Raw genomic sequence first — 26,719 nt, 5'->3', positions numbered from 1 at the left:
GCGGCGGGTGCGCGTCGGGCGGACGGTGCCGCGCGCCCGCCCGGGGCCGCGCCATGAAGAGCCTCAAGTCCCGCCTCAGGAAGCACGAAGCCATCATCGCGGGCAGCGCGGTGCGTCCTAAAGGGGCGGGGGGCGGTCTGAGCCCTGAGCCGGGGCCGCTGTGCCCGGCGTGGTTCGGGGCTGCCCCGGTGGAGCAGAGCTCGGGAAACGGGAGCGCTGCCTCCGCGTTCGGGTGCGGTGTTGATCTGTGCCGCCGGAGAACCGGCGCTCCCCGCTTTGCTCCCCGCCGCTCGCACGGCAGCGGGCTTTGCTTAACGAGCGTCCCGAGGGCTTCGGGAGTACCGGCACCGCCGTGCTGCCGTCGCTGCTGATCGCCCTGTGGGGGCGGGGGATGCTGCGGCCCCTGGGCGCCCTCGTGGCACTCAGCTGTCCGTGGTTCCTTACGGCTCCCGGAGCGTCACCTGGCTTCGAGCAGCTTCGTTGCTTTCCTTTTTTATTCTTCTGCGCAGAAGAAGTTTGATGAGAGGAGTGCTTGCGAGTGAGGACCGCTTTTATTTGGAAGCGGCGTGGCAAAGTGCCTTTAATTGTGACCGTTCGGTGCGTGGTTCCGTGGGAGCGAGCTGTGCTCCGCAGCTCATCGCTGCCTTCCCGTGCTGGGCTGCTAGACGTGCTGCTGCCGCGTTGGAGTAGCGGGAAAGGCCGGGTTAATAGGCTACGCTGACTTTTATCAGTCATCTTTTAAGACACTAGATTCCTTTACAACGCTATGGCTCATTTGTCTTAGATTTGAAGGCATTTCTTGAGAATAATAGTTCATTTGGAAGTTATGCAGGTGTTCAGGCTTGTAAACTGCTGACAACACCCTGGATGAGATGACAGCTCTGTGTGTAAGCACATCACTTCCACGGTGCAAAGGAGTGATTCAGATGTCTGCTATGATGATCTGTAGCACGTAGGCTGGCGCTGGTTTGTGCTCTTCATTATATAGTATAATCAGTGGTCCTATACTTTAGAACTGTTTGTTATTTCAAAGTATGCCTACAGTAATTAATGTCAACAAACACTTGAGAAGTGATACAGCATGTGTTCAATTTTGGGGTAGATATGGGGGTTTTTCACTTCTGTGGGAGCAGGCTTGACAAGCCTTCCTTCCAAAGTAGGTTTAATCAGCCTCAATACTGCTAAGAGCTGGAATCAGTCTAGAATACCTGGAGGAAATCTGCCTTAGTAGAAGTCATTCATAAGCTGGATGTTGTACCCACTACGTACTCACTTCATCTGTTTATTCCATTTTTTGGTTATGCAGTCACTCCATCAACTTCTCAAACTGATTCCCTTCTATTTGGGGGGGAAATATTCCTCCATCTGGCTGTGTGTTAAGGGTGAGGCTGAAGGGAGGTGCTTGGATAAAGCCCACTCTGTTTCTGGCTGCTGGGGCAGGAGGGAAGTGGGTGGGAATCCTGCCAGGGTGAGCTTTGTGGATCCTGCTTGAAAGTAGTGCAAAAAGAGCTGTCTGTTTCGGAAACTTCGTCCCTTTCTCCTGTTCCCACCCATGCTATTTCCTTGAGGGGCGGAGAGAAACTTAATCCCTTCATCATGCTTCTGAACGTTTTCCTTCAGGTTAAGGCAGCAGTCGTGTGCCTTAATGCTTTCTGACAGTCGTCTTTTGGGAACAGCTTCATTACCTGTCCCATGGAGGAGGAAAGCCATGAAACATGGGAAGTAATTACCAATTCCACCATTATCCTGAATGCTACATCTGAAAAACGAATAACCTGGTTCTGCCAGCTCCAGCTGGCTGGTGGTGCTTGGGAAATAATCTGAGCAGCCTGCTCGGTAAGGGCAGCGCTCTGAATAGCGAGACAAACGATGCTTGTCCTTTGTGCTATTGTGAGCTGGGAGCTTTGTAGCAGATCCTGTGGCCCATGAAGGCTGCCCTGCACAGCCCTCGCTGCTCCTTGCAGATGGTGGCTCACTCACCAGCTCTAATGAGATAAATGGCAATTAATGGAGTCAGTCATAGCGGGTGACTGCAGCAGCGTGTGCTGCTAATGGTTCTGAGATGAAATGAGTGCTGATGTAGGTGTGTGTGCTTGCCATCTAGGAGCTGTGTTTTTCCAGTAGAGTTAGGAATTCCTTCTGTAGGTGTGTGCATGAGGAGCTCCAGAAATGCCTGCTAATGGGCTTCTCTTGAGGTTTCCTGGAGAAGATGCTTGGAGAAGGGTTTGTTCCTTGTTCTGTTTCAGACCTTTACTGGTCAGCTTTCACTGCTGAGGAATGTGCACACTTCAGTTATGGGCAGCACTGCCTGGAGCGCCTCGAGTGATGAGGATGAGTGGGGTGGAAGGCTGCGCAGAAACTTCTGCCAGTTTTTTCTCCTCTGGGGGAAAGTAATGTTAGATTTATTTAAAATGATATTAATAAACCCTGGATGTCATATGTAATTAGTGGAAATCGTTGTGGAAAAAGCAGAGGTGGACATCTGAGCTCTCATCTGGGTGTGACGATCTCTGATTATTTAATTACTATCTGACCAACTTCTGTAGTTAGGGACAGCTGTTTGAGGCTGTGATAATGCTTTCGGATGGATGGGTGGCTTCCTCTGTGTGAGGAGGGGCCCTTTGCTGGGCTCTGGGTCTGTCCCTGCAAGCTGCCCTGCCTCCTGCAGGGTGGGCTGCCAGCTCCCCTGCTGCCTTTCACTGGGGAACTGCTGCTTGCCTGAGGTTTTCCAACTGGTCAGCAACACTGTTCCTTGATACGTACAGCAGAACAGCCTTGTAACAAGGGGCTTCAAGTGCTGAGGTGCTTGGGAGGTGTGTTAGCAGCTGGAGGCGTAACATAAAAATAGAACTTAGTTTTAACTGCTGTCAGGATCTCTTCTGTGTTCAGCTTCCTAATGAAAGAAGATCCCTGCTGCTGGTGGCACGCATCGCTGTGAGGACAGACAAGACCTTGATGGTGCTGGGTCACAGCTCTGCCCTGTGCAAAGACAAAGCCCTTGCTGGCTGTGCTGGTGGCAAGGCCTGCTCAGCAGAGCACCCCACGTGCCACTGCTGTTGGCTGCAGCTGAGTTGCTCAGCCCTTCTCTGTGTGCATCCCAGCACAGCTTCACAGTGCTGTCCTCGGGCACCGCTGCCAGGAATCAGCTCTGTACCATTTGCATGTCAAATCCTAGCCTGAATGCCATTGTTCCTTCGAGGATGTTTGGGTTCCGAGCTTTATTAAGGCTTGTGCTAGTGTGTGCATTCCTTGGAAAAACACTTGTGCTTCATTTGCATCCAGTTAAATGGAATCGTGTGCTGGTTTGTGTGATGCTTGTGGTGCCTGTGAAGAAACATGAGGAGAGTTGAGAGCAGCAATTTGTGGTTCAGCAAAGCTCTGTGGTGCAGCCCTGTGCAGGTGCACTGTAATTTTCAGGCAACTTTAGAAAGGAGTATTTATCAAGGCTTTGTTTTGGAATATAGCAATTAGAGAACATCTTAAAAACTGGAAGTTTGGGGAGTTCCTGCATGTGATCATCTCATGTCCCTGTCTGGTTTGCAGGCAGGAAAGGCTGTGCAGTCACCTGACAAATCTATGCAGAGTTCATCTGACCTGGCTCCCATCTCCATTGGTTTTGTGGTGGAAGCTGTGATGCTCTCCTTGCCCCAGCCTCACTGTAGAGGTACCTAACAGGCTCTGATGTCAAATGCAGCTGTAACTGCTCTGGCCTTTTTCCAAAGTGCATGGGTAGGTCAGGTCACTTCTATTAGTGCCTGGTCTGTACCTTGGGGCTGAGAGGCTGGGGATGTCTCATCAATAACATGCACTTAGGTTATATGTCATCGTCAATGAGACGTGAAGGAGATTGTATTTAAAAATAAAATCCAAATAGTATTCACTTTTTTGCTGTTTTTCTTGCAGCTTGATCATCCCTGTAAGTTGTGTACAGAGTTCAGCACTTCCACTGCAGTTTGTGTGCTGCTGCTGGGCTCTGACTTACCCCAGGGATCTTATGGAGGAGGGAAGCTGGCAGTGCTGTCACATGCACACATCTCACTGTGTCAGGAGTGTGATATTTGACACAGACTCAGCCCTTACTGAGAGATCAAGTTGTGTATCTATTGAGAAGGCTCACGTGTTTGTTTGGTGCCTAATAGTTTGGTCTTGATGGGGTGTGCCAGCATCAGGTACAGGGTTAGAAATGTTTATGTGAAGTTTTTAAGGTGGTTCCTGTTTGTTTTGTTGTAATTTTCTGGTAGGCTTACGTTAATCCTGGGATGCTGTTATTTAAACAAGTCGTGCAAACAACAGTAAGAATTCTCAGCAGGAGCGCTTTGAGAGCAGTGCACAGATGGGGCAGCTTCAGGACTGGCCTTGGGTTTGTTGGCTGTTCAGATGAAGCCTCACCCACTTGGTAGTGTATGGCAATTCTTCTGTAGATGGAGGAATTGTGAACAAGGTGATAAGTGTGCTGCTGTGTGGGGGAACCTGCTGGGGCGAGCGAGAGCTGTTTTTCCCTTGTGTACACCAGACACTACATCTTGCTCCTTCAGTTTTGGACTCTGAAACAAATGTAAGTGAGCACATAGAGCCACTGATAAGCGGGATGTGCTTATAAAATAGAAAGTGCTGTGGTTTCCCCTTGAGCCACCCCTCTCCCCATCCTGTATCTGTGGCATCTTCTGGGCAGCATGGGCGGGGTGAAGCCTGCGGGATGGGGGTGGTGTTAGGTGGAGGGAGTCTGTTCACCTGGTGAATGATCTGGCAGAGCTGATGGGATAGGCTGCACTGCTGAGACTGCAAACAGCCTGCCCAGCTTTTAAATAAATTGGGCTACTTCAAAAGCAGCCGCCATTCAGAGCTGTGTGGGATCCCGGGGTGTGTCTGTTCACATGCTGGGTTTAATCACAGCTGTACTCTGACCCTTGCCATGAGCAGAGTGAAATGCAGGAGCTGTTGGCTGTGCTCTGTGACGCACACATGTCTCAGGTAGCTCTGCTATCAGCCAGCATTGTCTTTTCCCTGCAGGAAAGCCTGCCCTGGAGGAGTGACTGCGTTGTGACTGACGGCCCTAAAATCAGTGCTTCTTTTTCCTTCTTTGATAAGCGTTCTTATTTACGATGGCCTTCTCAGACATAAAAAACTGTGGTTTTGGTTTTATAGCTCTTCACATAGAAGTATCGTCTCGTGCCTTCCTCCAGAGGACATCGAGGAGCACCCCTGTGTTGGTGACAGCTTGCTGGAGGCACTGATGGCAGTGTGCTGCTGGAACTCTTTGCTCCTCTGTGTATTATGTGCTTGAGTTGAGCCCTAATGGCATTAGGGGAGGATGTGCCTCGTTTATTTTTTTCATTAATAGGATTTATTTCCCAGCTCAGAGGTGATGAGAAGCTGTGTTCACTTTCATAGGTTTATGGCAGCTTTCAGGCTGGAAGGTGAAGGTTTAAGGACGGCTTTGAATTATGACTGTTATTCCTGAAGTGAGGGCTGCGTGTGCTTCATGGAATGGAGCGGTTTGCTGGCACTGCTGTGCAGCTCTGAGCAGAGCTGGGCTGAGTCCTTCCCAGCCCAGGAGGAGCTGCCTGAGCTGTGCATCTCCTCCAGCAGCTGGCAGCTTGTGCTGCTGTGCAGCTTTATTGTAAGACAGTAATATGCTGCTGTGCACGAATGGGACGAAGAGCTGCACTGTCTGTTGTGACAAACGTTTCAGTGGGGTTTAAGGGTATCCTTTTGGACTTCAGTGTTGAGACTTCTCATTCATCACACTGACTGACAAAAGCTATACCTGTGCTCAAAATGGGGTAAAGAGTGACGTTTCAGAATGAGTGGGTAGTGCTGTTACATCACATCTGTTTGGTTGTTTTACCATGTCAGTCAATGGCAGCTGGTATAGGAAGGGAGGGGGGAAGGTCCTGCTTCAGTTATCTCAAGTGGAGATGTATGACATTGTGTTCACACTGCTGATCAGGAATCTTCTGTGGGCATTTTGCTGGCATGGGAACTCCTGTGAGTGTGCTGCTGACTACTGAATTCATTCTGGAGAGTGAAAATAAATTGATAAATTAATGGTAATAAAATCTCTATCACAGTAGCAGAGAATGTCAGGGATTAGAAAGGACCTCAAAACATCATCTAGTCCAATCCCACTGCCGGAGCAGGAGCACCTAGATTAGGTCACTATCAATCAGCAAATTTTAAATATTAACTTTGCTAATTGCTTTGTTGGTTGTCAGCAGCATACAAATATTTTCTTAGCTGATCACAATTGCTATTGCAGATAATACCTCAGGGTTTCCCTTGCCAGCAGCTGTGTCCTTCCTTCCCCTCTGTAAGTGGTGGTGTGTCTGTCTGGGTACCAAGTGCCTGAGTGCAAATCCCTCTAGTGGTATTGTCTGGGCTCTCACTGCTTTCTCATCTTTAAATACTTAATTGTAATGACAGGGGTGATGAACATGCTTATTTCTGAAGGTCATAGCCTTATGGAGTCCTACAAATCTTGCCTCTGAACTTCTCCGTGCTGTTTGTGTGCAGAGCAGTGAGGTCTGGCTGCAGTGCTGAGAGCTGTGGGACCAGGGCTGTAGCTTCACAAGGGAAAACAGCTTTGCTTCTTGTTGTTATCTTTAAGATAAAGGGGTTCATGGAGAACAGTAGGTGGTGGTTCATGCTGTGTGCAGGGCAGTTGTGCAGTTCCTTCCTGGGTGGTATCGAGGATGCTAAAAGCTTGCTTGGACGTCACGAAGAACTAGATAGAGAAGTTAAATGAGAATTATTAGGTAAATAATTAGAATCTCTCTGGCCTAGGAAGCTTGAATTGTTGACTGAAGGCTACGAGAAGTCACCTGCGCTGGTTCAGTTCTTATGTGGCCTGGGGTACACCTCACAGTGTCCAGCACAACCCACACAGGCACTGTCAGGTCTTCATCGTTTCCCACCCTTTGACCCCTCTGAGATGGAGCTGTCTGAGAGAGCAGCTCCACTGGTTCAAGCCTGAAGCTGGGCTGCTGTTCCCAGAGCCACGACAGCCGTGCTGCCCTCGGTGGGCTTGGTTTGACAGTCCTGGATCCTGTGGGCAAAGCTGCTGGGGAAAGATCCGCAGCGCAGTGGCTGCAGGGAGCATCACCAGCACAGGGAGCAGGCAGGAAGGCTGACACGGACAAACCGTGTTTTGATTTGGGTTCATCTGTACAAAGGAGCTCAGCTGAGGAGCACAGTCCTCTGCGTGGCTTCTCAAACTGATTCTAGTTGTGTAGGTAGTCTTGCTGTTGCTGTCACTTGTGACAAATACATATTTTTTTCCAGGATGCCACTTTTAGCTTGAGGAGACAGACTCGGTTCTGCTCAGAAGATAACTTGTGATGGTGTGGTCATTCCCACAGGCACTGAATGTTCTTGGAGCGGTTTTGTCCCATGAGCACTAATTGCAGAGACGCCTTGCAATGCTCTCTGGATCATGGCAGTGCTGTGAGGCAAAGAGCTGCTGCTCCCAGCAAATACCACAGGGTAGCTGAGAAAGGACTGGGGAAGGGTGATTTGTCTCTAATAGGTGGCTCTTCTGAGAAAAGCCATTTGAAGTTACTTCCAAGCCCCCTGCAGGGGCTGTGTTGCGTGTTTGTGGTTTTCCTTGCTTTGCATCGTGCTTGTCTCCCCTGCAGACTAAACAGTGCACTGCTTGTACTGCTGACCCAGCCCTCTAAATGCAGCGCTCAGGAGATCTCTGGTTAAATGCAAAGCTTGTGGAAGGAGACTTCCAGCTTCCCCGCTGTTAATCACGATGCTGTCGGTTTAATGGTTTGACAGCCTCCGTGACTCCTCTCGTTTAACGTCCTGGGAGACAGACTGGCAGCAGCAGTAAGCTGAAACCCACTTCTATTCAGAATGGCTTCCATCGCCGCAGGAGGAGGGGGTTTTTTGAAGCGGAGGCATGTGTGTTTTCTAATTTAAAATCGGTTAAATTTCTGTCAAAATAGGATCACGCATTCCATCTGCTCTGCAGTCGGAGTTGTCTGAAGTCTGATGGCGGGGCTGGTTTTGGCTCCGTGCTGTGGAGGAATGGGGAAAAAATGACTCCTGCTGGTATTTCAGTCCTTCTGTGTTATTCGTGGTGAGAAGCATGACCTTCATTAATGTCAGCCGGCAGTTAATTTGACTAATGTGTTTGTTATTTTAAAGCGAGTGTTTGTGTGTCTGCAGAGCAGGACGTGGCAGTGGAGTTGGGTGCGTGCTTGTCTGGTTGGTGAACATTAAACCCCAAAGACATTACTCACGGCACGAGCACGCGGGGAATGTATTAATAGCTATTGCTCTCTATCGCTCTGCTATCAGAAAATAGATCTGGGCTGCTGACTGTCTGCATGCTGTTGACAAGACGCTCCAGGTCGGGCGGTATTTACACACGAGTGGTCCCTGGGCAGCTGGCTGTGGGCTTTGCAGCACGGCAGCGTTGCGGTGGAGAGCTGCGCTCAGCCCGGAGGGATGAAGGCTGAGGAGGATCCTGAGGATGCAGCAAACGTGCCTGGGGATCCCAGCTAAGCGAAGGATGGAGCAAAATGAGCTTGGGGTGGGGGAGAGCATCTGCGTGTGAGAGCCCCTTCGAACCCGCTCGGCTTGGTGAGCTGCAGCTGCTCGTGGCTTGATGCGAGGCACGCCAGGCAGCGAGGAGCTGTGCCTTCTAGGATGACTTGTTGGTTTTCTTGTGCAACTAAAGACACAGTAGGTATCTTAAGTTTCCTATCGATGGCAGCAGCTTACAGCTGCAGAAATGTAAAAGCTAGAATCCTCAACTCCTTATTAATTAATGGGTCATGTTAGTCTTTAGAGACTGTTCCTGTGGGGGTTTTCACTGTGTGAAATGCTCAGGTGGTAATAGTTAGCACCTCATAGGAAGCTGATGTAACATGGTTATAGATGTTATAACTGAAGCTGTGCTTCTATTAATGCAGTCTTTCAATCTGAAGACTGAAATGGGAAGCCACGTAGTAATGGGTTGTCTGTGTGTTTGATTGAGTTTGTGCTGCTGAGTCTAAACTGCAGGTCTGAAACTCAGCAGCATGGATGCGTGTGTGCAGTGTGTGATCACTTTCCTGTAAGGATGTGAAACGTGTTGGACGAATGCAGAGGGGGCAGAGTTTGATGTGCAGCTTCTGGGGTATTTAAAACTGAAATACAACACGCACAGCTAGGATCTTGTAGCAGGGAGCCTCTGTCACCTTTGGAGGAGCCCTGCTCTCCCCCCTGGAGGTGCCTGCAGCTCTTACTGTGACCAGTGGTGTCCCCTCTGTGGGGGCTCGGTTATACATTGCCTTGTAACTAATTAATGTCTTAATTGATTGACAGTGGTACTGCACTTCAGTGGGGAAACACCCGTGGGTGTGACTTTGATAGCTGTCCGTTTCTATTACTGCGTGTCACTTATAGCAATTCATCACTGAGACTCATGATCACTGCAATCATATATAATTAGCATGGGAAATAAAGATAATTGCAGTTGTAACACCGTCGTACGACTCATTGTGCAGTTTGTGTGATGGTGGCTGTAGGTTTTCATTTCTGCACTTGCTTCATCCCTCCCAGCCCAGCCTGCCTGGGGTGAGCTGGTGCCCCTTGGCTCTTCCAGCCTCCTCTGGGCACCTGGAGCAGCACAGGCCTTCCTTAGTAAGGCAGCTGTTCCTTTTTAACATGAAAGATGGTACACAGCTTTTGAATATGATAATCTGATGTCGATCTTCTGTCAAAATCTTCTTGGTTATGGAGGCCTCGGTGCCCAGCTTGGCTGTGAGCTTTGTCACAACCTTCTGGGAGCCACAGAGCATCTCAGGAGGGCCGTGCTGGCCATGGCAGAGCAGGTGTAGTGCTCTGGGTAGGATGCCATCTCCAGTTCTAAATTAAAAGTAAATGAGGAATAAAGTGTGGGGTGACGGCTGTCTGCGTTGGTGCAGCCATCTATTTATGACTGACTTGTGCTTTCTTTGCTCTCTGCACGGCTTTGGTATTTGCAAGTAATCTGAGGCTCTGAACCTTGAATTTTCTTCTTACGCAGCTCGTAGATGTTCATCTCCTCCTCAGCTAAACTGCAAATCTGCGAACAATCCTGCGCAGCCAGAAAAAGCTCTGTTTGCATGTCATTGGCACATCTGTTTGGTGTTAAAACTGGAGAGCCCTTGGGGACATCACAGAGCTGGCTGGGTCTATTTTTAAGAATGAGCAAATGCAGCGAGTTGAATCAGTACATCTCTGCCCGTGTGACATGTGCTGGTGTTGGGGGTTCCCTCCTGGCAAGGCACCCTGAAACAGGCTGGAGCAGTGCTCGGTGATGCCAGGGTCCCTGCCTTCATTTCTGATTTTCTTTCGTCATTCCTTTTGTTATGGAGTGGACACAGAAGCAGTGTGAGTGTTTGTAAATCTGTGGAGCTCAGCTGGTTTTGATAAATGTGAACTTAGTTTAGAAAGGGCTAAATTTAGCTCATATTTTTCATGTTGCTGACTGCTGAGTTCACAGAAACTCAGGTCTGCTGTTGATTACATGTGCTTCGTAATTGTTGTATTCAAACGTCCCCCAAAACGTATGCCTCTGTATTGTTCTCCACTCTACCTTGTCTATATAAGGGCTGATAGAAAGGGGGAAAATTGTAGCATCTGTATTTTATCTGCCCACTTCCTTATGAAATCATATTTTGTGAATGCTGAAGAGCTTGTACTGAGGATGGCAGCTCAGAACAGAAGCGGTTAGCTGTGAAGTCAGTGGCTGTTGCTTGCCATTCCTGGCTTATCTGTTCCTGTTGTGTCTTGTAAGCTTTGAGACATGGACAGATATTTAACAGAGAAATGGGGCAGTTGACTGCTTTATTTAGGCTATCACAAAGTAAATGTTTGACAATGAAGATGAGCAAGACCCCCCCCCCCCCCCCAGTTTTTCTCTAGCCAGAGGAGCTCTGCCTTGTGAGAGAGGGACCCTTCCCCAAAGGGTGTGAGGCAGCTTTTGAGATGTAAAGCCCCCCCAGGAAAGGAGGCAGGGGAGGAGAGGTTAAAATGTAATAATGGGGCATTGGGAGAAACATTCTTGGAGACAATTAAGGGCTGCACTGTGAGTCCTGCCTGGCCTTTGCTTCAGGGGAGCTAGGGTTAGATCTACGGATAATGAAACTGTCTGAAAATTGAGTTTTCCTTAAATGCATATGGAGCTAATGTGTGTAATTTTAGTTTTAGACCTCTTAGATGGAACCCAGCAGGATAAAGAAAAGCTGAGTGGTTTTATACCCCCAAAATTCCTCTTTTGAGGATCAGGGTGAATTAACCAGGCTGTCCCTGAGTAGTGTGTTCAGTACTATCAGCCTAATTGTAATGCTATGGTATTGTATGTAAACAGCCAAATGATTTAACAAATTACTTTGATTTGTAAACAAAAATCTTTTTCTAATCCTGCCTCCCAATAATGAGATTCAGTGTTTTGTTAATGCAGCTTTATGTGATCAATATCGTACCACAAGCTCACTTGCTTTTCTAATTCTCTCTTTTGTACAGCTGAATACAGACTGGAACAAGTATGATGACAGGTTAATGAAAGCAGCTGAAAGGGGAGATGTGGAAAAGGTTTCATCAATCCTTGCCAAGAAAGGAGTCAGTCCCACTAAGCTGGATGTGGAAGGGAGGTCTGCGTAAGTAACTTCCAGTACTCTGGCAATGGTGGGGAAGGTAGGGAGGGTCGCTGCATTCCCAGTTCTTACTGCTACTCTGGAACTATCTTGTAAATACAGAGATGTATGCAACAAGCATGTTAGTTTCTTGCCTTGTGTAAGCCAGTCTTACACAAGCTTTTAATGAGGATTTGAACAAAGAAAGTTGTTTAGCTTCTGCACTGCAGTGGAAGAAGCAGAGAATGGGGAAGAGGAAACCTTGAACAGAAATGTGAACTAAGGGTTGGTCACGGGAGTATAAACTTCTAGCTGCAAGGATGGACTTGAAACACGCAATTTAGCATGCATCAGTGTGCAATTATTTGCTTTGACTTTCTTGGTTAATATTCTGTGTATAGAGCAGTTGTTCTTAAGCATATTTTTTCTATTTAGATTCCATGTTGTAGCATCAAAGGGAAATCTGGATTGCTTGAACACCATCCTTATTCATGGAGTTGATATCACAGCCACTGATGCTGCAGGTATGCTTCCTCAAATGCTCAAGTGCAACTTGGTAAAGTTCTTAGCTTGGGTTTTGCTTTGGAGTGGGATTAAACTAATTTATGGTGTAGGTCTCCCTCCTTTATGTAGTATGTGGTTGGCAAAAAAAAAAAATTAAGGAAAAGAAAATTGTGGCTGAACTGAGGGAGAATTGGTCATGTCCTGTCATAGAAGTCGTGAATGCTCCTGGCATGCAGCAGGACTTGACTCTGGCTCATGTAAGAGGTTTGTTTTTTAATTTTATGTGGACTCATTTGCAGTGTTTTGATAAGTTTCATTATGAATTCTTGGTTGTACTTTCTCTAAAATAATGTAAAAAATTCTCTGTTTAGCAAATAAAGTGTCATCAAAACATAACTTTTAGCACTGTCAGAATTGAAAAAAAGAAAGCCATTAAATGATTTGGGTATTGATCTAGGCTGTTGCTTGACATGAAACAAGCCCAGCAGTTTAATGGGATACATACAACTTGATATTGCCATATGTCTAGCACATTGCCAGTAATGATGCACATGGAATTATGAAGGCAGAAGACAGAGGTTTTTGTTTAGATGAAATGAACTCTCCTAATGACTTCAGTGAAGAGCAAGTTATTAATTTATTGTGAATTAACGTTGTATGATGTGTAACAGACTTTAAGAAACAGCATAAGCATGTTGAATTTTTGTAAGGTGTTTCTAAATGTGTTCATGATAGATCCTGAACTGATGTTGGTGTTTTCTAGGTAGAAACGCATTGCACTTAGCTGCTAAGTATGGACATGCTTTATGTCTGCAGAAGCTGTTGCAGGTACTGAAAAATAGAACTTGTTCTTTGTGATGGTTTTTATTCTTGTGTGGAAAGGTGCTCTTAAATACATTTTCTGAATTTAAGACTATCTACTCTTTCTGGTTTAAAAAAACAAACCTGACAGTCGTGGAGAAAATACCTTTTCATAAATAAGTTTGGGGCTGGAACTTTTCCTTCTTCAGGAAAGTGCAAAGATTTTACCTTTTAAAGAAAGTGAACTTGAGCATCTTCTAAAGACCAGTACTCCTTCTGTGAACCAACATGCTTTTAGGAGGAATGATGCTGAAAGGTCTGCCCAAGAGAAATGTTTGCTCCCAAAGATAGGCAGTTATGTCCAGCAGACTTTACTTAATGAAGTGGTATTGTATGGGGATTGTTTTGGGGTGTGGCTTTTTCCTTCATCTATTTTAATTTAAATTTTAATGAGCTTTTGATGCATCTTCAGTTTACTTGACAAATGTCAGTACATTTTGTGTAGAGTGACAGAGCTTCTAGTGATTCTGGTAGCAAGGAAGCAATGACAAACAGCAGTGAGGTTCTTAGCTGTAGTGAACAAACATTTGGAAGCTTGTGAAAATTCTGTGATGTATTATGATTGCTTTGTATGGTCTTAATTTGCTTCTAGACCTTTTCATTGTTGTGTGTTTAAAGCAGTGAAGTGCTTGTACCCATAGGTGCTCTTTTTCTGTATGTCAGTGTGCCTAGAAACTACAAAGGTACACTTCATCTTCATTGAGTTGCTTTAGTTAAAACCTCAAAACCTTAAGTGTTCTAAATGCAATCTGATTGATAATTAATAACCCAAGTTATTTATTTGAACAGTACAACTGTCCAACAGAGAATGTGGATCTTCAAGGAAGAACTGCTCTTCATGATGCAGGTAAAAGGCTTTGCTTTTTCTCCTAACAGCAGTATGAAATCCTAGATTTAATAATGGCATGATTCTCAGATATACTTAATGTTTTTTTTCAACTTACCTGCTTTATGTTGCTGTGACGCTTCTTAATAGCAAACTTGTTAAAAGGCTTAGCAGAAGTTCTGGATCTAAAAGTCTTTTCTGATGCCTGTAAATTGACCAGTAATATCTAAGGCAAGTACCATTAAGCAGTGATGTAGAGCAGTGATGCACCTGGAGAAGTATTTGGGGTTTCATGAACACTTCAGCTGTATAACCTTCTCTTCATTCTTCTCTTGCAAGCTATGTCAGATTGCTCCTCAAGCATACAACTCCTGTGTGACCATGGGGCCTCAGTGAATGCAAGGGATGGAGTAAGTTGTTGCTAATACCTCTCTCCCATACAAGCCCTACTGTATTCTTCTTGCATTCTCTGCATCCTTTTCTGTTCCTTTTTTCCCTCATCAGGATGGGAGGACACCACTGGTGCTGGCCACTCAAATGTGTCGCCCCACAGTTTGTCAGCTGCTCATAGACAGAGGAGCAGATGTTAATGCCAGGGACAAACAAAACAGGTAATGCCTGCAGAGTGATCTCAGAATGCCTGCTGACCATTCAAGGGTAGAAAGCTCTCCATTGGCTTTCAGGCCACAGAATGAATGTTACATCAAGCAAACAAAACCAACAAAAACACCAACCCTCTGACCTTGGGCTTAGTCCAGGCATAATGTGCCATTTCAGAAATGCAAACAAACTTGGCTTTTTTATTGCTTGTTCTTGTACTTAAATTGTCTAGATAGGCAGAGAAATGGCAGTTGGATGCTTTTAAGAGTTTGTCTGTCCACGGCTACAACTTATACTCTTAGAGACTGTTGTGTAAAGCATGTCATGACGAAGGTGGTACTTTGTCAAGAAGTACTTGAGTCTCGTTGGGCTAATGATGGACTTGAAGGCCTTGAGATGTTTCTTATCCTATCTGTGGACTACAGGTAGGATGGAGCATCTAACTGCCTGCTACCTTTGCTGGCTATTTTGTGAAGGGCAGCTGCCTGGTGGTTAATGGTTGTGGGTCTGATGGGAGACAGAGCATGGGTGCCTGCCCTGCGTGTTCTGAAGCTGGCAAATGTTTGTTTGGGAGGGATTGCCAGGGCTCCCAAGCACTTGCTGGAACTCTGTCTAAACTTCCTCTTGTGTTTGTTGTGTCTACTGATGTTTGTATGTAAATAGAGTAAGCCAAAAATCACAAGGGTTTTCAAAGCAGTTGGGTGGTGCTCTCAAAGGCGGTTGGTTTATGCTGGTTTTATGGAAGTACTGCTATTAGTGTTTTGCTTTCTTACAAATATTTATCTACTAAATGACCTTTTAATATTTAGTATCCTCTCTTGGTAAGTGGAAGATTCCTTCACTCAACTTTCCATAATTAGGCATAAGTAGAAGGTTATTTCTGAGTGCTCCTCTGAAAGCATTAAGATCCCAGAGTTTCTAAGTGTGGTCTTTCTCCCCACCCTCAGGACTGCCCTAATGTTAGGCTGTGAATATGGCTGCAAGGACGCGGTAGAAGTCTTGCTCAAAAATGGTGCGGATGTTAGTTTGGTTGATGGCCTTGGTCATGACTGTGCTTACTATGCCAGAATTGGTGACAATATTGACATTTTGGCTTTAATAAAAGCTGCCATTGAGGATTCCAGCAAAGGTATGAACGTGGCTGCTACTGCTTGCTGTAACTGTCATTTGGGTTGTGAGTGCTCTCTGAATGCACTCTTTGGAGGATAGATGCAGTCCTTTAAACAAAAAGTTGATAAACAGCCTGCATGGGGGGAAGGGGGGGGGTTTGTTTTCTTGTTTGCTTCTCTATATTAAAGCTTTTAAAGCTACAGCAGGCTGTGATGGGATGAGGTTCAGGGTATTAGTGTTACTGGACTGGTATTGTAGTACTGGTCATAGTTGTTTTTGAATGCTATTTATAGCACAACATTACTTGTACTCGTTAAATGCTTTATTCTTCTTCAATGAATTTGGAGGGAGGGGAACTATTTCTTGAAGTGTCCCCCTAAGAAAGGGAAGTGGATTGGCAAAGTATGCTTTGTGTGACTTTGAATGGGATGATTTTATCTTTAAATTCCTATTTTGTGTTGCTTTTCTAGCAAGAGATAGCATGAAGAGAGGGCAGCCTGAACAAAAGGTGAGGCTTCCTGTGGTATCTCCTAAGGCTGCCTTGTAAGGAGGTGTGGGAGGATACATATAGCTTGGTGAAACTTCCCTCTTCTGTAGCACTTATTCCCTTTTATTTTCCTGCTATGTGGGGTGAAGTCCAGAATGATTTGGGGATGTTTGAGCCTGGCTTGAGGTCAGTGTGTTAATTCTCAGTAAATTTCATGTTGTCTTGGGCTGGAAGTGAGCTATTGTGGAACAAGGAGTGAGGCTTTTTTCTCAGTAGGATGTAATCTTGAAAAGCCTGTGGTTTCTTCAAGTAGCTTGAGGACACCTTGTATTTTTAAAAAGGGATGTGGTGGGGGGTGGAATGAAATCAACTTGTTTATAACTCTGTAATTACGTGGCATGTGTATTTCTGTTTAAAAAGTAATTGATGTGCATATTTGCTCAGTAGTATTGCTTCTTCCCTGCCCTGACTCCCCTTTGGATGTTGAAATGGGACCTGGGTAGATGTTGTCAGTTTATTCCAGGTGCATTCTAATGCTTTAACGTTGCTGTAACAGATGAACAATATGTCTCAGAAGTGGAATTGGCTGCATGCACAGGAAGAGGTGAATGTCAAGCTGTATCAGAAAGAGCATAGTGCTCAGGTAAATGGGAAGGGCTTCTGACTTGTGTATTCCCATATGCATAATGAACCAGGTGTTAAAGACAAGATGTGACTTCAGGTGCTAGCAGTTTCATTTAGAAGGTTCATACATACATTGCTGTTTACTTAAAACTTAATTGCATGAGTATATAAAGTGATTATGTAGATAAGCTGTAAGCTTATGAGAAATTTCTTGCAAAATAAATATTTTTAAGACATGAGACTTGCCCTTTCCCATCTCTTAACTTTTGGTGACTACTACTTTCACCTGCAGTAAGATCATAGGGCCACAAAACATGAAGATGTTTTAATGTTCTCAAGAGATGTATGCTTGCATGTTACTTTTAGAAAGACATCCTAATTGCTCTATTAACTGGTATTAATTTTCTCATCTTCCTATTGTGTCATTACAGTTTATGAAAAGGTAAGTAACGCTTCAGCTGTGGGGAGCAACCCACTCAAAAGTTGAGGTTTTCGTTTCAAAATCCTTTTTGTTACAAAGGATAAGAATCTCTGAATGCAGCACTTCTGTTGGAGCTAAAGTAGTTTCCACTGTTAAGGAGGTGATTATCTAGCAATGGCTTAAAAGGCTTTGTTTGGATGTAAGCACTGGGCTGACTGGGGCCCTGAAGACCTATCCTTTCCATGCACTGTGCATTGCCAGGGTGATTCTTCTGGTTGCTGGAACAGAAGTCTATTTAAAAAGTTGCTATGCTTCTTGCCAGTGAAGCCCTTTCAATACAGCTTTGTCTGTAGTGACTGGGTTTCAGGAACTGCTTTAACTCTATTTTTACATGTTAATAGGCAGCCTCTTGAGTGCTTTCACTATTGAATGTAATCTTATTGTGCTTCTACTTTCAAAACCTGTATGTAGTGAGAAGGAGCTATCAAGAGACAAAAAGCTTTGGAGCCTCTGAAACTTGGGCTTATGTAAACTTCAGAATGAGGCAGACCTAAAGTAAGGCAACAAAATCATTGGGGCTTTTTAAGCAAGGCTTGATGTCTTTTAATGACTGTTAAAATTGGCACAAACTCATGAGGTTTCCCTGTGTGAGTGCAGTCTGTTTATTCTACTTGTCTGTGTTATTTTTCTTTTTAGGAATTGGAGATAGAAAATCAAGATTTGAAGGATCGAATGAGAGAAGTGCAAGAGGAGCAAAGGATGTTGCTGGATAGAATCAGTGGGCTTCAACTGCAGTTAAACGAGGTAAAACCACTAGTCTTCAGAGTTACTGTAAATAACTTCTGTAGGTGTTGCTCTCATTTTCTTGTGCTGTGAAGATGTTCAGTCTGTAGTCATAATCAAAATGTGAGATGCTACACCTTCATCTGCTGCTTCTTATAAAGTTGAGTAATAGCATTTATGGCTATATTTCCTAATGTAATAGGGGAGCATGAGACATTCTGGTCAGTTGTAATTCAGAAAGTAAAGTAAACTTGCTATCTAAATGTGCACTGGAACTTATCGGAGCTGCTGCTTATTTTCCAGCAGTTACTTAAAGTGGAAATAAGAGTTTGTTGGTTTTTCTTTCCTCAGCTGGAAAATAAGTGGAGGGAAGGCTTTCAGTTTCAGATCATTATCTGAAGCACAAGTTGTTTCTTACAAAACCAAACCTGAAGTAACCTGCCTCTTCCCCCTCAAAACAAACAAGAATACCCAACTTTCCTCTTCTGCCCCTCAAAAAGCCCCAAAGAAACCTCATGTTAATGTTCTAAAATCAACTTTCTTTTTCCTGAGAAACTCTATTATCCTGCTTCAGTGGCATACAAAAAGATCTTCCATTCTCCTAGTCCACATCTTAAGAGACAGTGTTCTGTCAACATCCTTATTTGTTTTTCTCTTGCTAGAAGGTAGATGGCAAGTGCAAGGTGGGCAGTGTATTGGGAGCCCATAGCATTAGGAACTGGGGTAGAATCATGAGCTAATGTACTGTGTATAAATCCCTTAAAGCATTATTGGAAAATGATTTGTGGGGGGATTTTTTGTTATTTTTGCAGGAACAAATGTTTGCAGATGATCTTGAAAATGAGGTATGATACCGCTTTAAAGTGTCATAGAACTGTGAAATAGGGGAAATGACTACTGATTTAAGAGATGGTATTTAAAGCTATGGAGGAAAGAAAAGCTGTATGCATAGATGCTAAATGAAGTATCTTCTGATATGTGTTCAGTTCCCAGAGCTGTATGGTATTTGTATTCCTACACACAAATGTTGTAATCACTATTTCACCTTAAAAGCAGTCTTAGTGTTGTAAGTGTCTGTTGAAGTAGTGACTTTCATTTATTTGCACTGTGTTAATGAAACTACTGCATGTGATTTTAGTACTTATTTCCTTGACTACTTTGAGACTGTTCTTGTAGAGGTGCTGTTTTGTAGAATATTTTAGTTTAAATAATTCAGGTATGCTCTCGGTACTGATGTTTGATTGAGGTCTTTCCTCAAACAACTTTTAAAAGCTGCTTATCTTCTGAATCTGGCCGTCCTTATGGCTTTTGCTACTTGGCACTTCCTATTCTCTTCCAGAAAGATGAATTGAAGAAAATCCTGACTACCAAGGAAAAACAGCAAGAGGAAAGCTTAAGAACCATTGAAGCTCTGAAAGCTAAGCTCAAGTATTATGAAGTATGTAACTGATATGAAATGCCATGCAACAATTGATATTTACTGCAGTCAGCGCTTAATTTTTCAATTATTGAAAGTCTTGAGATTTAGCTCACTTAGTTTTCTCTACCTTTTAATCTCTAGCTTTAGTATAATAAAGACTCAGAGTAAACTTTAAGCTTTTTATATTGTTTGCTTGTAGGTTGACTCAGTGGGATCTGGAAGTAACTTCAGTAAGTGTTGTATTTAACTCATAAAACTTGCTGTGCATGATGCAGTCTGTCCATGCTTCCTTCCTCATAATACAGATGTTGAGTCCAGTATATTTGTACCTGTGCTAGAACACGTTGATAAGACTCATGTGGGACTGTGTTTCTGTGAAGTCTGGAATGTCTTCTGACAATGTGAACAACAAACCAAGTGAGATCTCTGCTTCAAAGAGTCTTTCTGTTCTTCACACCCCAAACACCACAGATTTTTTTTGCCATCTGTGTATTTCTTCTGCTGGACAAGGCAGCCACGGTCATCATAAGGGCTTCAGCACAGGCAGATTTGAACACAACTTTAAACGCAGTACCTCAACTTACACTCCTGTTAGAAGGGATTCCCATTCCACAAACTGAAATCTTTCATATCCAACTTGCTAATAGGTCTGACCTGGGTTTAGTTGGTTTAAAATGTTACTAAATCTGTTGTGAACCCCAGCAAGAGCTGTTTGGTTGCCTGAAGGGTTTATCTGGAGTGCAAAAGGGTACTTCTGTTGTATTCTTTTGTAGCCATGCAGGTAATTGTAGGTGGCCTTCGGGGCTCTCTTGTAAAACAGCACCCAGCCTGGGGTGGCAGGAGTGTGTTTCCCTTCATAGGAGTTTGTCTAGGCTTCCTGCCTTACTCAATTTAAGGGGAGTTGTTTTAATAATTAAACACCAGCCTGCAACATAGCACAGTCCCATTAAAAAAGAATAAAATTCAGAAGGAAAAATGTGGTTGTTGGGATTTGTTTTTCAACAGACTAAATGCTGTTTGCTTTGAAATTCTAGGAAAAGAAGATTTACTTAAGCAAGGTCAAGTTTTTGCTGTGGAATCACAGGTAATTAGTATTTTACCTCTGGGAGAACTCAGAGATGCATATTCTTGGGAAAGCTAAATATGCTTATAAATGTGCACATATTAAACTGTTTCTGAACACAGGAGTTTCTGTAATACTGTCCTTGCCATGTTTTTGACTGCTGGTGCCCTCTAGGGTTGCTTATGTGACATATCTGTAAATGCTGAGGAGGCATCAGTGTGGAATGGTCTGTAATGGGCATTCTTAAAAACGAATCCATCAGAAGCCTGGGGCAGCAGTCATAGGGTAGAGTGCAATTTTTAGATCTCCCTAACATTTTTCCTGCTTTAAATTCAGTTAGAGTTTAGACTACTTTATTTTCACGCCTACTAAATAATAATTTCCTGCTAGTTTTGTTTGCTGGTAGCTAGCTACCTCTACAAATCGACCAACCAAATAAACAATGAAACATGAACCTTATCCTTATCTCAAGCCAGAATTAAATGGCTTTAAGCTGTTAGGTCTGGAAGTGGCCTGAAAGTAGGAAGTGCTTGGAATTGGATGCTGTTTCTGGGCCAGTCAGTGCTATGCAGTGCCCATAATGGCTGGCAGCAGAGTTGAAGGTTGGTACTGAAGATCGTGTAGCAAAATGGCAAAGCTGCTTACTTTATAATAACTTTCAGGTATTCTTTACTGGGCTGTATATGAAGTGCCTGTTTTCTTCCCTCATTGCAGGGGGAGGGCCCTGTTAATCATGGTGTACTCAGTCTGTTCCAATTCCTTTGACCATTGTTTTCATATTCTTGATGGCAGGGACTTGTAAAGTAAATTTAAATGTATTTGAGCAGATGTGATGAAATGTGAATAATAATGGAAAATAAAATGAATGTGCTGTACATGCATTTTAACATCAGTGGGGTTTGGTGGTTGGCAAACAGTAACTGGAAGTATAACCAGAGCTTTTTTTGCTGGTGTCTGTAATATGGGCAAGTGTGGATCTTTGGTTTTTTTTTTACAGAAACAAGATTTCAGGGAGAAAATGTTATGCTCACAGCTGCATAGGTTTAATGTAGTTATGAATATGACAATGCATGTGGATAAATCTTGTCACACTTGTAAGCATGCATCCACTTTTATGCCAATTTATCTCCAGTCTAGGTCTATGCTGAGACCCCTGGAGCTGTCCCTGCCTCACCAATCACCCAGTTCAGAGAGAGAAACTTTAAAGAAAGAGCTTGACAACATGAGGACTTGCTATGGTGTGGCAAAAGAAGAAATAAGCAAATTGCAGAGAGAACTGTCTCACAAGGTATCTGAATGTAAAGCTTTGGCATCAGAGTGTGAAAGAACCAAGGAAGAATCTGATGGACAGATAAAACAATTGGAAGATGCTTTAAAAGATGTACAGAAGAGAATGTTTGACTCAGAAGGGAAAGTTAAGCAAATGCAGACCCACTTTCTTGCTCTGAAAGATCACCTGACTAATGAAGCTGCTTCGGGAAACAGTAAGCTAGCAGAGGAGCTGAAGGATCAGTTGAAGGAAATGAAAGCAAAGTACGAAGGAGCCTCTGCTGAAGTGGGTAAGCTGAGGAACCAGATTAAGCAGAATGAATTGCTAGTGGCAGAATTTAAGAGAGATGAAGGAAGGCTGGTGGAAGAAAATAAAAAGTTGCAGAAGGAACTTGTTAAGTTGGAGATGGAGCGAGATAAAAGGGAAAGAAGTGTCGTGGAGTTAGAAGGGCAGCTCAAAGAAACAGCCGCAAAGTTAGCCCACTCTGTAACTTCAGAGAGATTTGAGAACATGAAGAGTTCGCTGTCAAATGAAGTGAATGAGAAAGCACGGAGGTTAGCAGAGATTGAGGGAGAGTGTGAAAAACTGCAGGCAGAGATTTGGGTTTTAAAAAGGGAATCTGAGAGTCAGAAGGCTGAACTTGCTCAGCACATAAAGCCAGAAGATCACGAACAAATGAGGAGTGGCTTTGAGCAAAAAAGTGAGGAACTGGAGAAGAGGATTTCTGAGTTGTCACAGAAGAATCAGACTGTGCAGAGGGAACTTGAAAGATTTCAGACTGATAACAAGATGCTTAAGCAACAAATCCAAGTACTGAAAACTGAAATTAAAAGCCAGAATGTGCCTTTAAAAATTCATGAGGAACTGAAAAAAACAAGTGATGTGACTGTTGGTGATCTGACCAAAAAGCTTTTTGAAATAACAAAGAAGTATAATGAAAGCAAAGCAGAAGCTGAGCATTTGCTGGCAGAGAAGAACAGCTTAAGTGAGAACATCAGCCACTTGCAAGCTGTGTACCTGTCTCCAGAGCAGCACAGAGAAGAAATGGAAGCTTTAAAATCTAATGGTATTGAGCTTGAAAAGCAGCTTGCTGAGCTTCAGAAAAAATACAGTGATGAACAAGAAAAAATGTGCAAACTAGTCTCTGAAAACACAGCCATGAGAGAGTCTCTGAAGGATCAGTATGTTTTGGCTACGGTGCATGAAGAGATTAAAACCGTTTTGAATAATGCACTAGAAAAGACTAATAAGGAGTTGTCAGATCTGAGGGAAGAGAACGAAGAGAGGAAGCAAGAATTTATGAGGGTAGATAAAGAAAATGGGGCTTTGAAAGATCAGGTGAAACTTTTACAGGGCCAATTAGAAACCGAATGTATAAGTTTAAAAGATCACGAAGCTAAAGTGACTACTTTGAATAACAGTATGCGAGAGCTTCAGGAAAACAGCGCTGCAATTACGGCTGAATACAAGAGGAGTCAGGAAGAGATTTTGCAGTTACATGGAGAAATTGAAGCCCAAAAGAAGGAACTTGACACAATTCAGGAATGCATTAAATCAAAATATGCCCCCGTTGCCTCTTTTGAAGACAGAGAACAACGCTTTGAAGCCACGGTGAAGGAATTAAAAGCGCAGTTGCAGGAACAGATGCAGAAGTGCAAAGAAAGTGAGGAGGAAACTAGGAAGTGCAAGGAGGAGAATGAAAAGCTCAAAAAAGGCATTTTGTCCATCCAGAATGACTTGCAACAGAACTATGTCCTTGCTGAGAAATGCCATGAAATGGAAAAGATGTTTGCAGGCAAAATGGAGGAGCTGAATAAGCAGTTGAGAGAAATGCTGCAGAAATATACAGGCAAAAAAGATGAGAAAGATGAGCTGAAAGAGAGCACCAAGCAGACTGTAGCTGTGCAGGCTCCTGTGGGCAGCCAGCATCTGTCTGTGGAGCAGATTGATGCACTGAAGAATGCTCTTAGACACACTATGGAGGATCTAAAGGAAGCCCTGAGAACTAAGAAGGAATGTTACGATAATGAGACTCTGAAAGTAGGAGAGCTGCAGCAGGAGTTGTTGGATCTGAAGAAGTCTATGGTACCTTTGGTAGAATATACAGAAATGAAAGAGATGTTAGAAAGAGAAATCCTGGCAACCAAAAACAGTTTGAAAGAGAAGGAAGGAGAAAGCCAAGGTAAAAGTGAGGAAATCTTGAAGTTGCAGGCTGAGATTCAGCTCAGTCAGCAATCTCTAACAGACCTGAAGAGCAAAGAAGTGATTGATGTATCAGAATACAACTCCATGAAAAGTGCTCTGGAGGCCCAAATTAAAACCATAGCTGAAAATTTGTCCAGCGTTAATAGAAAGTATGAGGAAGCACGTGAGGAGGCTTTGCAAGCTAAAGAGAGCGAGCGCTCTTTAAAAGATGAGAAGGAATTGCTTCAGTTACGGAGCTGCAGCATTGAGCAAGAAATTAAAGACCAGAAAGAGAGGTGTGATAAATCACTGACAACAATTATGGACTTGCAGAAGAGGATACAGGAGTCTGCAAAGCAGGTGGAAGCCAAGGATAACAAGGTAGGCTGTCAGGCACTAAATGGGCCGAGCCCCTACAGCAGAGGAGCACTGAACTGTCAGATGCAGCTGCTAAGCTGTTCAAGTTTGACTCTGTGAACTGGGCACTAGGCACCCAGGACTGGCCCGAACCCATGAAGCAGAAGCCATAGGTTTCTGTAGCATTATATTGTGTTGTTCTAATTTCTAGTTGGTTTTGGGTGTCGTATGAGGTGGTAAGCACTGTAACTTCCATCCTGCATACTTTTGGGGTGTGAACCCTACTTGGTGTAGGGAACCTGCTTTGGCAGGGGGGTTGGACTCGATCTCTTGAGGTCCCTTCCAACCCCTGTGATTCTATGAACTCATTCTTCCATTGGTTTTATAGCTATCTTTTAAACACAGAAAGCATTCTTGCCTTGGTTTCATGCATTGTAATTAATAATGTTAGAGTACCACTTTTTCAGGAAGTGAGGCCTCCTTAAATGAGTTGTGCTTCTTTTAAAGATAACAGAGCTGCTTAATGATGTGGAACGATTAAAACAAGCTCTTAATGGCTTGTCTCAGCTTACTTACACCAGTGGGATTCCTGCAAAGAGGCAGAACCAGCAGGTAGAAATGCTCCAGAACCAAGTCAAAACACTGCAACAACAGCTAGCTGTAAGTAACTTTGCAAGGTGTTGTCTGAAATACAATAACTTATGGCTTTTGGTGATTCTGTGTAGAGGGAAATGTGCATATGGTCAGTAGAGCACTGGGGCTGGTTGTGAGCTCAGGCTTTGGGGAGGAATGGGAGTGCTCATAAGCATGCTTTTCTTTCTATGACCAATTGCTTCGGAGTGTAAACCTGTCTGCTTTCTTCTCTTCGCTAGGGTTGCAGCATTAGTAACTCCTCCAGATCAAACAGTCAGAATTTGTGCTTGGGAAATATACTGCTGTAGTTTGTGTGAAGGCCATTTCTGTATATAAGTTCCAGATTAATATTTTGAACAAAGACCACCAACCATGTATTTTCTTACTCTAAAAGAAAGTGAGTTGGTCCTTATTAATGGATTTGGTAAACTTTGTGTTCCCTTGTCTGCAAACTTTGAGAAGTGTGTTGCTTATCATGAAGAACTAGCAGTAGAGGAGTAGAGGAGCACTTCACATTAAGTGCTGTGATCTTGTGCACGCACACGTTACTGGCTTTGGTGGTTTAATAAAGCTGATAGCTAAAGCTGTGTATGTGAGCAAAGCTAGGTATCAGTAAATCAGTACAGAACTAGGATGTAAGGTGAAAGATGGAATCTCTTTTCTTGATTAATGGAGGGCATTTAGCTAGATATAACCTTGAAATCTTGCTTTGACTAGTATATAAGTGCACAGAACCAGATCCACAAACTTGGAATTAGATATGAAGTCATCAGGTTCACGTCTTTCTTGTCTTCCTTTTTACAGGATGCTAAAAGGCAGCATCAAGAGGTAGTCTCAGTTTATCGGACGCATCTTCTTAGTGCTGTACAGGTATGATAGTCCCAAGTTCAGATTGTTTTCAGTGCCATCTGAATTTATGGATTCTCAAGGTATTTGTCTGTCCTATTGGAAGATCTTAAACTTGAAGTTAGCTTTAATTGCATTCATGTTCAGGGCTTAATTTAGAGTTGAACAATCCAGCAAAAAAAATGGCAGTCCTATGGTGCTGCCCTGTCTACAGTGTGACTACATGTAGCTGTAACCTGCTCTGAGCTGTCATGGTGGTAGGTGATGTGAATGTATAATTCTTCATTATCCCAGGAAATGCTGGAGAGAAGTCACATTAAAGCTGGAAAACTGAATGCAGGCCTATTGAGTGCTTCTCACTGCACAAAGAGCTGAGCAACTGATTTCAGTTGTGGTTTCAGATACAAACACAAGTTAGGACTGCTACAGGAGTGATCTGTGGCATCCAGAGAACACAAAACTCCTAATGTTGTCTGTGTATGATTGATGTTTTATGAGACTTGTTTATCTTTCTTTGTAACTAAGTGTTTGCTTGCTCTAGGGTCACATGGATGAAGATGTCCAAGCTGCTTTACTACAGATCATTCAAATGAGACAGGGACTTGTTTGCTGATATGCTTAGTGCCATTGCTCTTGAAGGCTGCTGCAGCTTGTAGGAGTGCTGTGATTACGGTAGTGATAACCTTTGTGAGACTTATATTGTTTTGATATTATAATTGGAACTCCTGAATGTTACTCCTTATATAACATAGCTTACAAAGCCAAAATATTTTCTTCCAAAACAGCAAAGTAGAGCTACTAAGTCTCAGATCTGACACTTCTTTCAGTAGATTCATAAAAGATGTAGAGTGAACTTCAGAGTTGGTGTACAAGCTGACTGTCGAAATGATGACATAGTAGTTAAATAATTGTGATGTCTGATTGACCACTTCTTAAAACAAGGCCTATTCCCAGAAACTCTAGCTGATCCTATAACTTGAACTCTCCTAGTATGATTGAAAATAAATGGTGTTCAAATGAGCTTGGCTAAGTATTGTAGCTGTGTAACTCCTAATTGAAAGAGTGGGTATTTTGTTTGTAACTTGAGCTGATTGTGACTATTACAACATGCCTGGTAAGTC

The 26,719-nt window shown here is 43.7% G+C and overlaps 1 protein-coding gene across 2 annotated transcripts; it reads left to right on the top strand.

Moving 5' to 3' along the window:
• UACA (uveal autoantigen with coiled-coil domains and ankyrin repeats) lies at window positions 1–26,301 on the top strand. Of its 2 annotated transcripts, none has more exons than XM_065734119.1 (19): window positions 1–110; window positions 11,500–11,633; window positions 12,045–12,133; window positions 12,877–12,941; window positions 13,764–13,821; window positions 14,140–14,210; window positions 14,305–14,411; window positions 15,348–15,529; window positions 15,981–16,018; window positions 16,554–16,640; window positions 17,739–17,846; window positions 18,638–18,670; window positions 19,165–19,263; window positions 19,445–19,475; window positions 20,280–20,329; window positions 21,441–24,143; window positions 24,627–24,779; window positions 25,557–25,622; window positions 26,140–26,301. In XM_065734119.1, the coding sequence occupies exons 1-19, from the start codon at window positions 54–56 to the stop codon at window positions 26,209–26,211; spliced, it is 4,203 nt and encodes a 1,400-aa protein (XP_065590191.1). In that variant the 5' UTR covers window positions 1–53; the 3' UTR covers window positions 26,212–26,301. The 2 variants fall into 2 exon arrangements, with proteins under 2 accessions (XP_065590191.1, XP_065590190.1); XM_065734118.1 differs by having other exon boundaries at window positions 16,551–16,640.
• The last annotated feature ends 418 nt before the right edge of the window (window positions 26,302–26,719 follow it).

The sequence above is a fragment of the Cyrtonyx montezumae genome, unplaced genomic scaffold (assembly GCF_038088225.1).
Source record: "Cyrtonyx montezumae isolate F1298 unplaced genomic scaffold, pur_monq_1.0 scaffold_17, whole genome shotgun sequence".
Lineage (NCBI taxonomy): Eukaryota > Metazoa > Chordata > Aves > Galliformes > Odontophoridae > Cyrtonyx > Cyrtonyx montezumae.
This window is presented reverse-complemented; position numbering and strand designations above follow the sequence as displayed.

What these genes read in the sequence shown, in the direction of transcription:
- UACA (XM_065734118.1), top strand. Translation starts at nt 54, where the DNA reads ATGAAGAGCCTCAAGTCCCGCCTCAGGAAGCACGAAGCCATCATCGCG. An exon ending in CCATCATCGCGGGCAGCGCG is followed by an intron (nt 111 to 11,499) that starts GTGCGTCCTAAA and finishes TCTTTTGTACAG; the next exon opens with CTGAATACAGACTGGAACAA. An exon ending in GCCAGGGACAAACAAAACAG is followed by an intron (nt 14,412 to 15,347) that starts GTAATGCCTGCA and finishes CCCCACCCTCAG; the next exon opens with GACTGCCCTAATGTTAGGCT.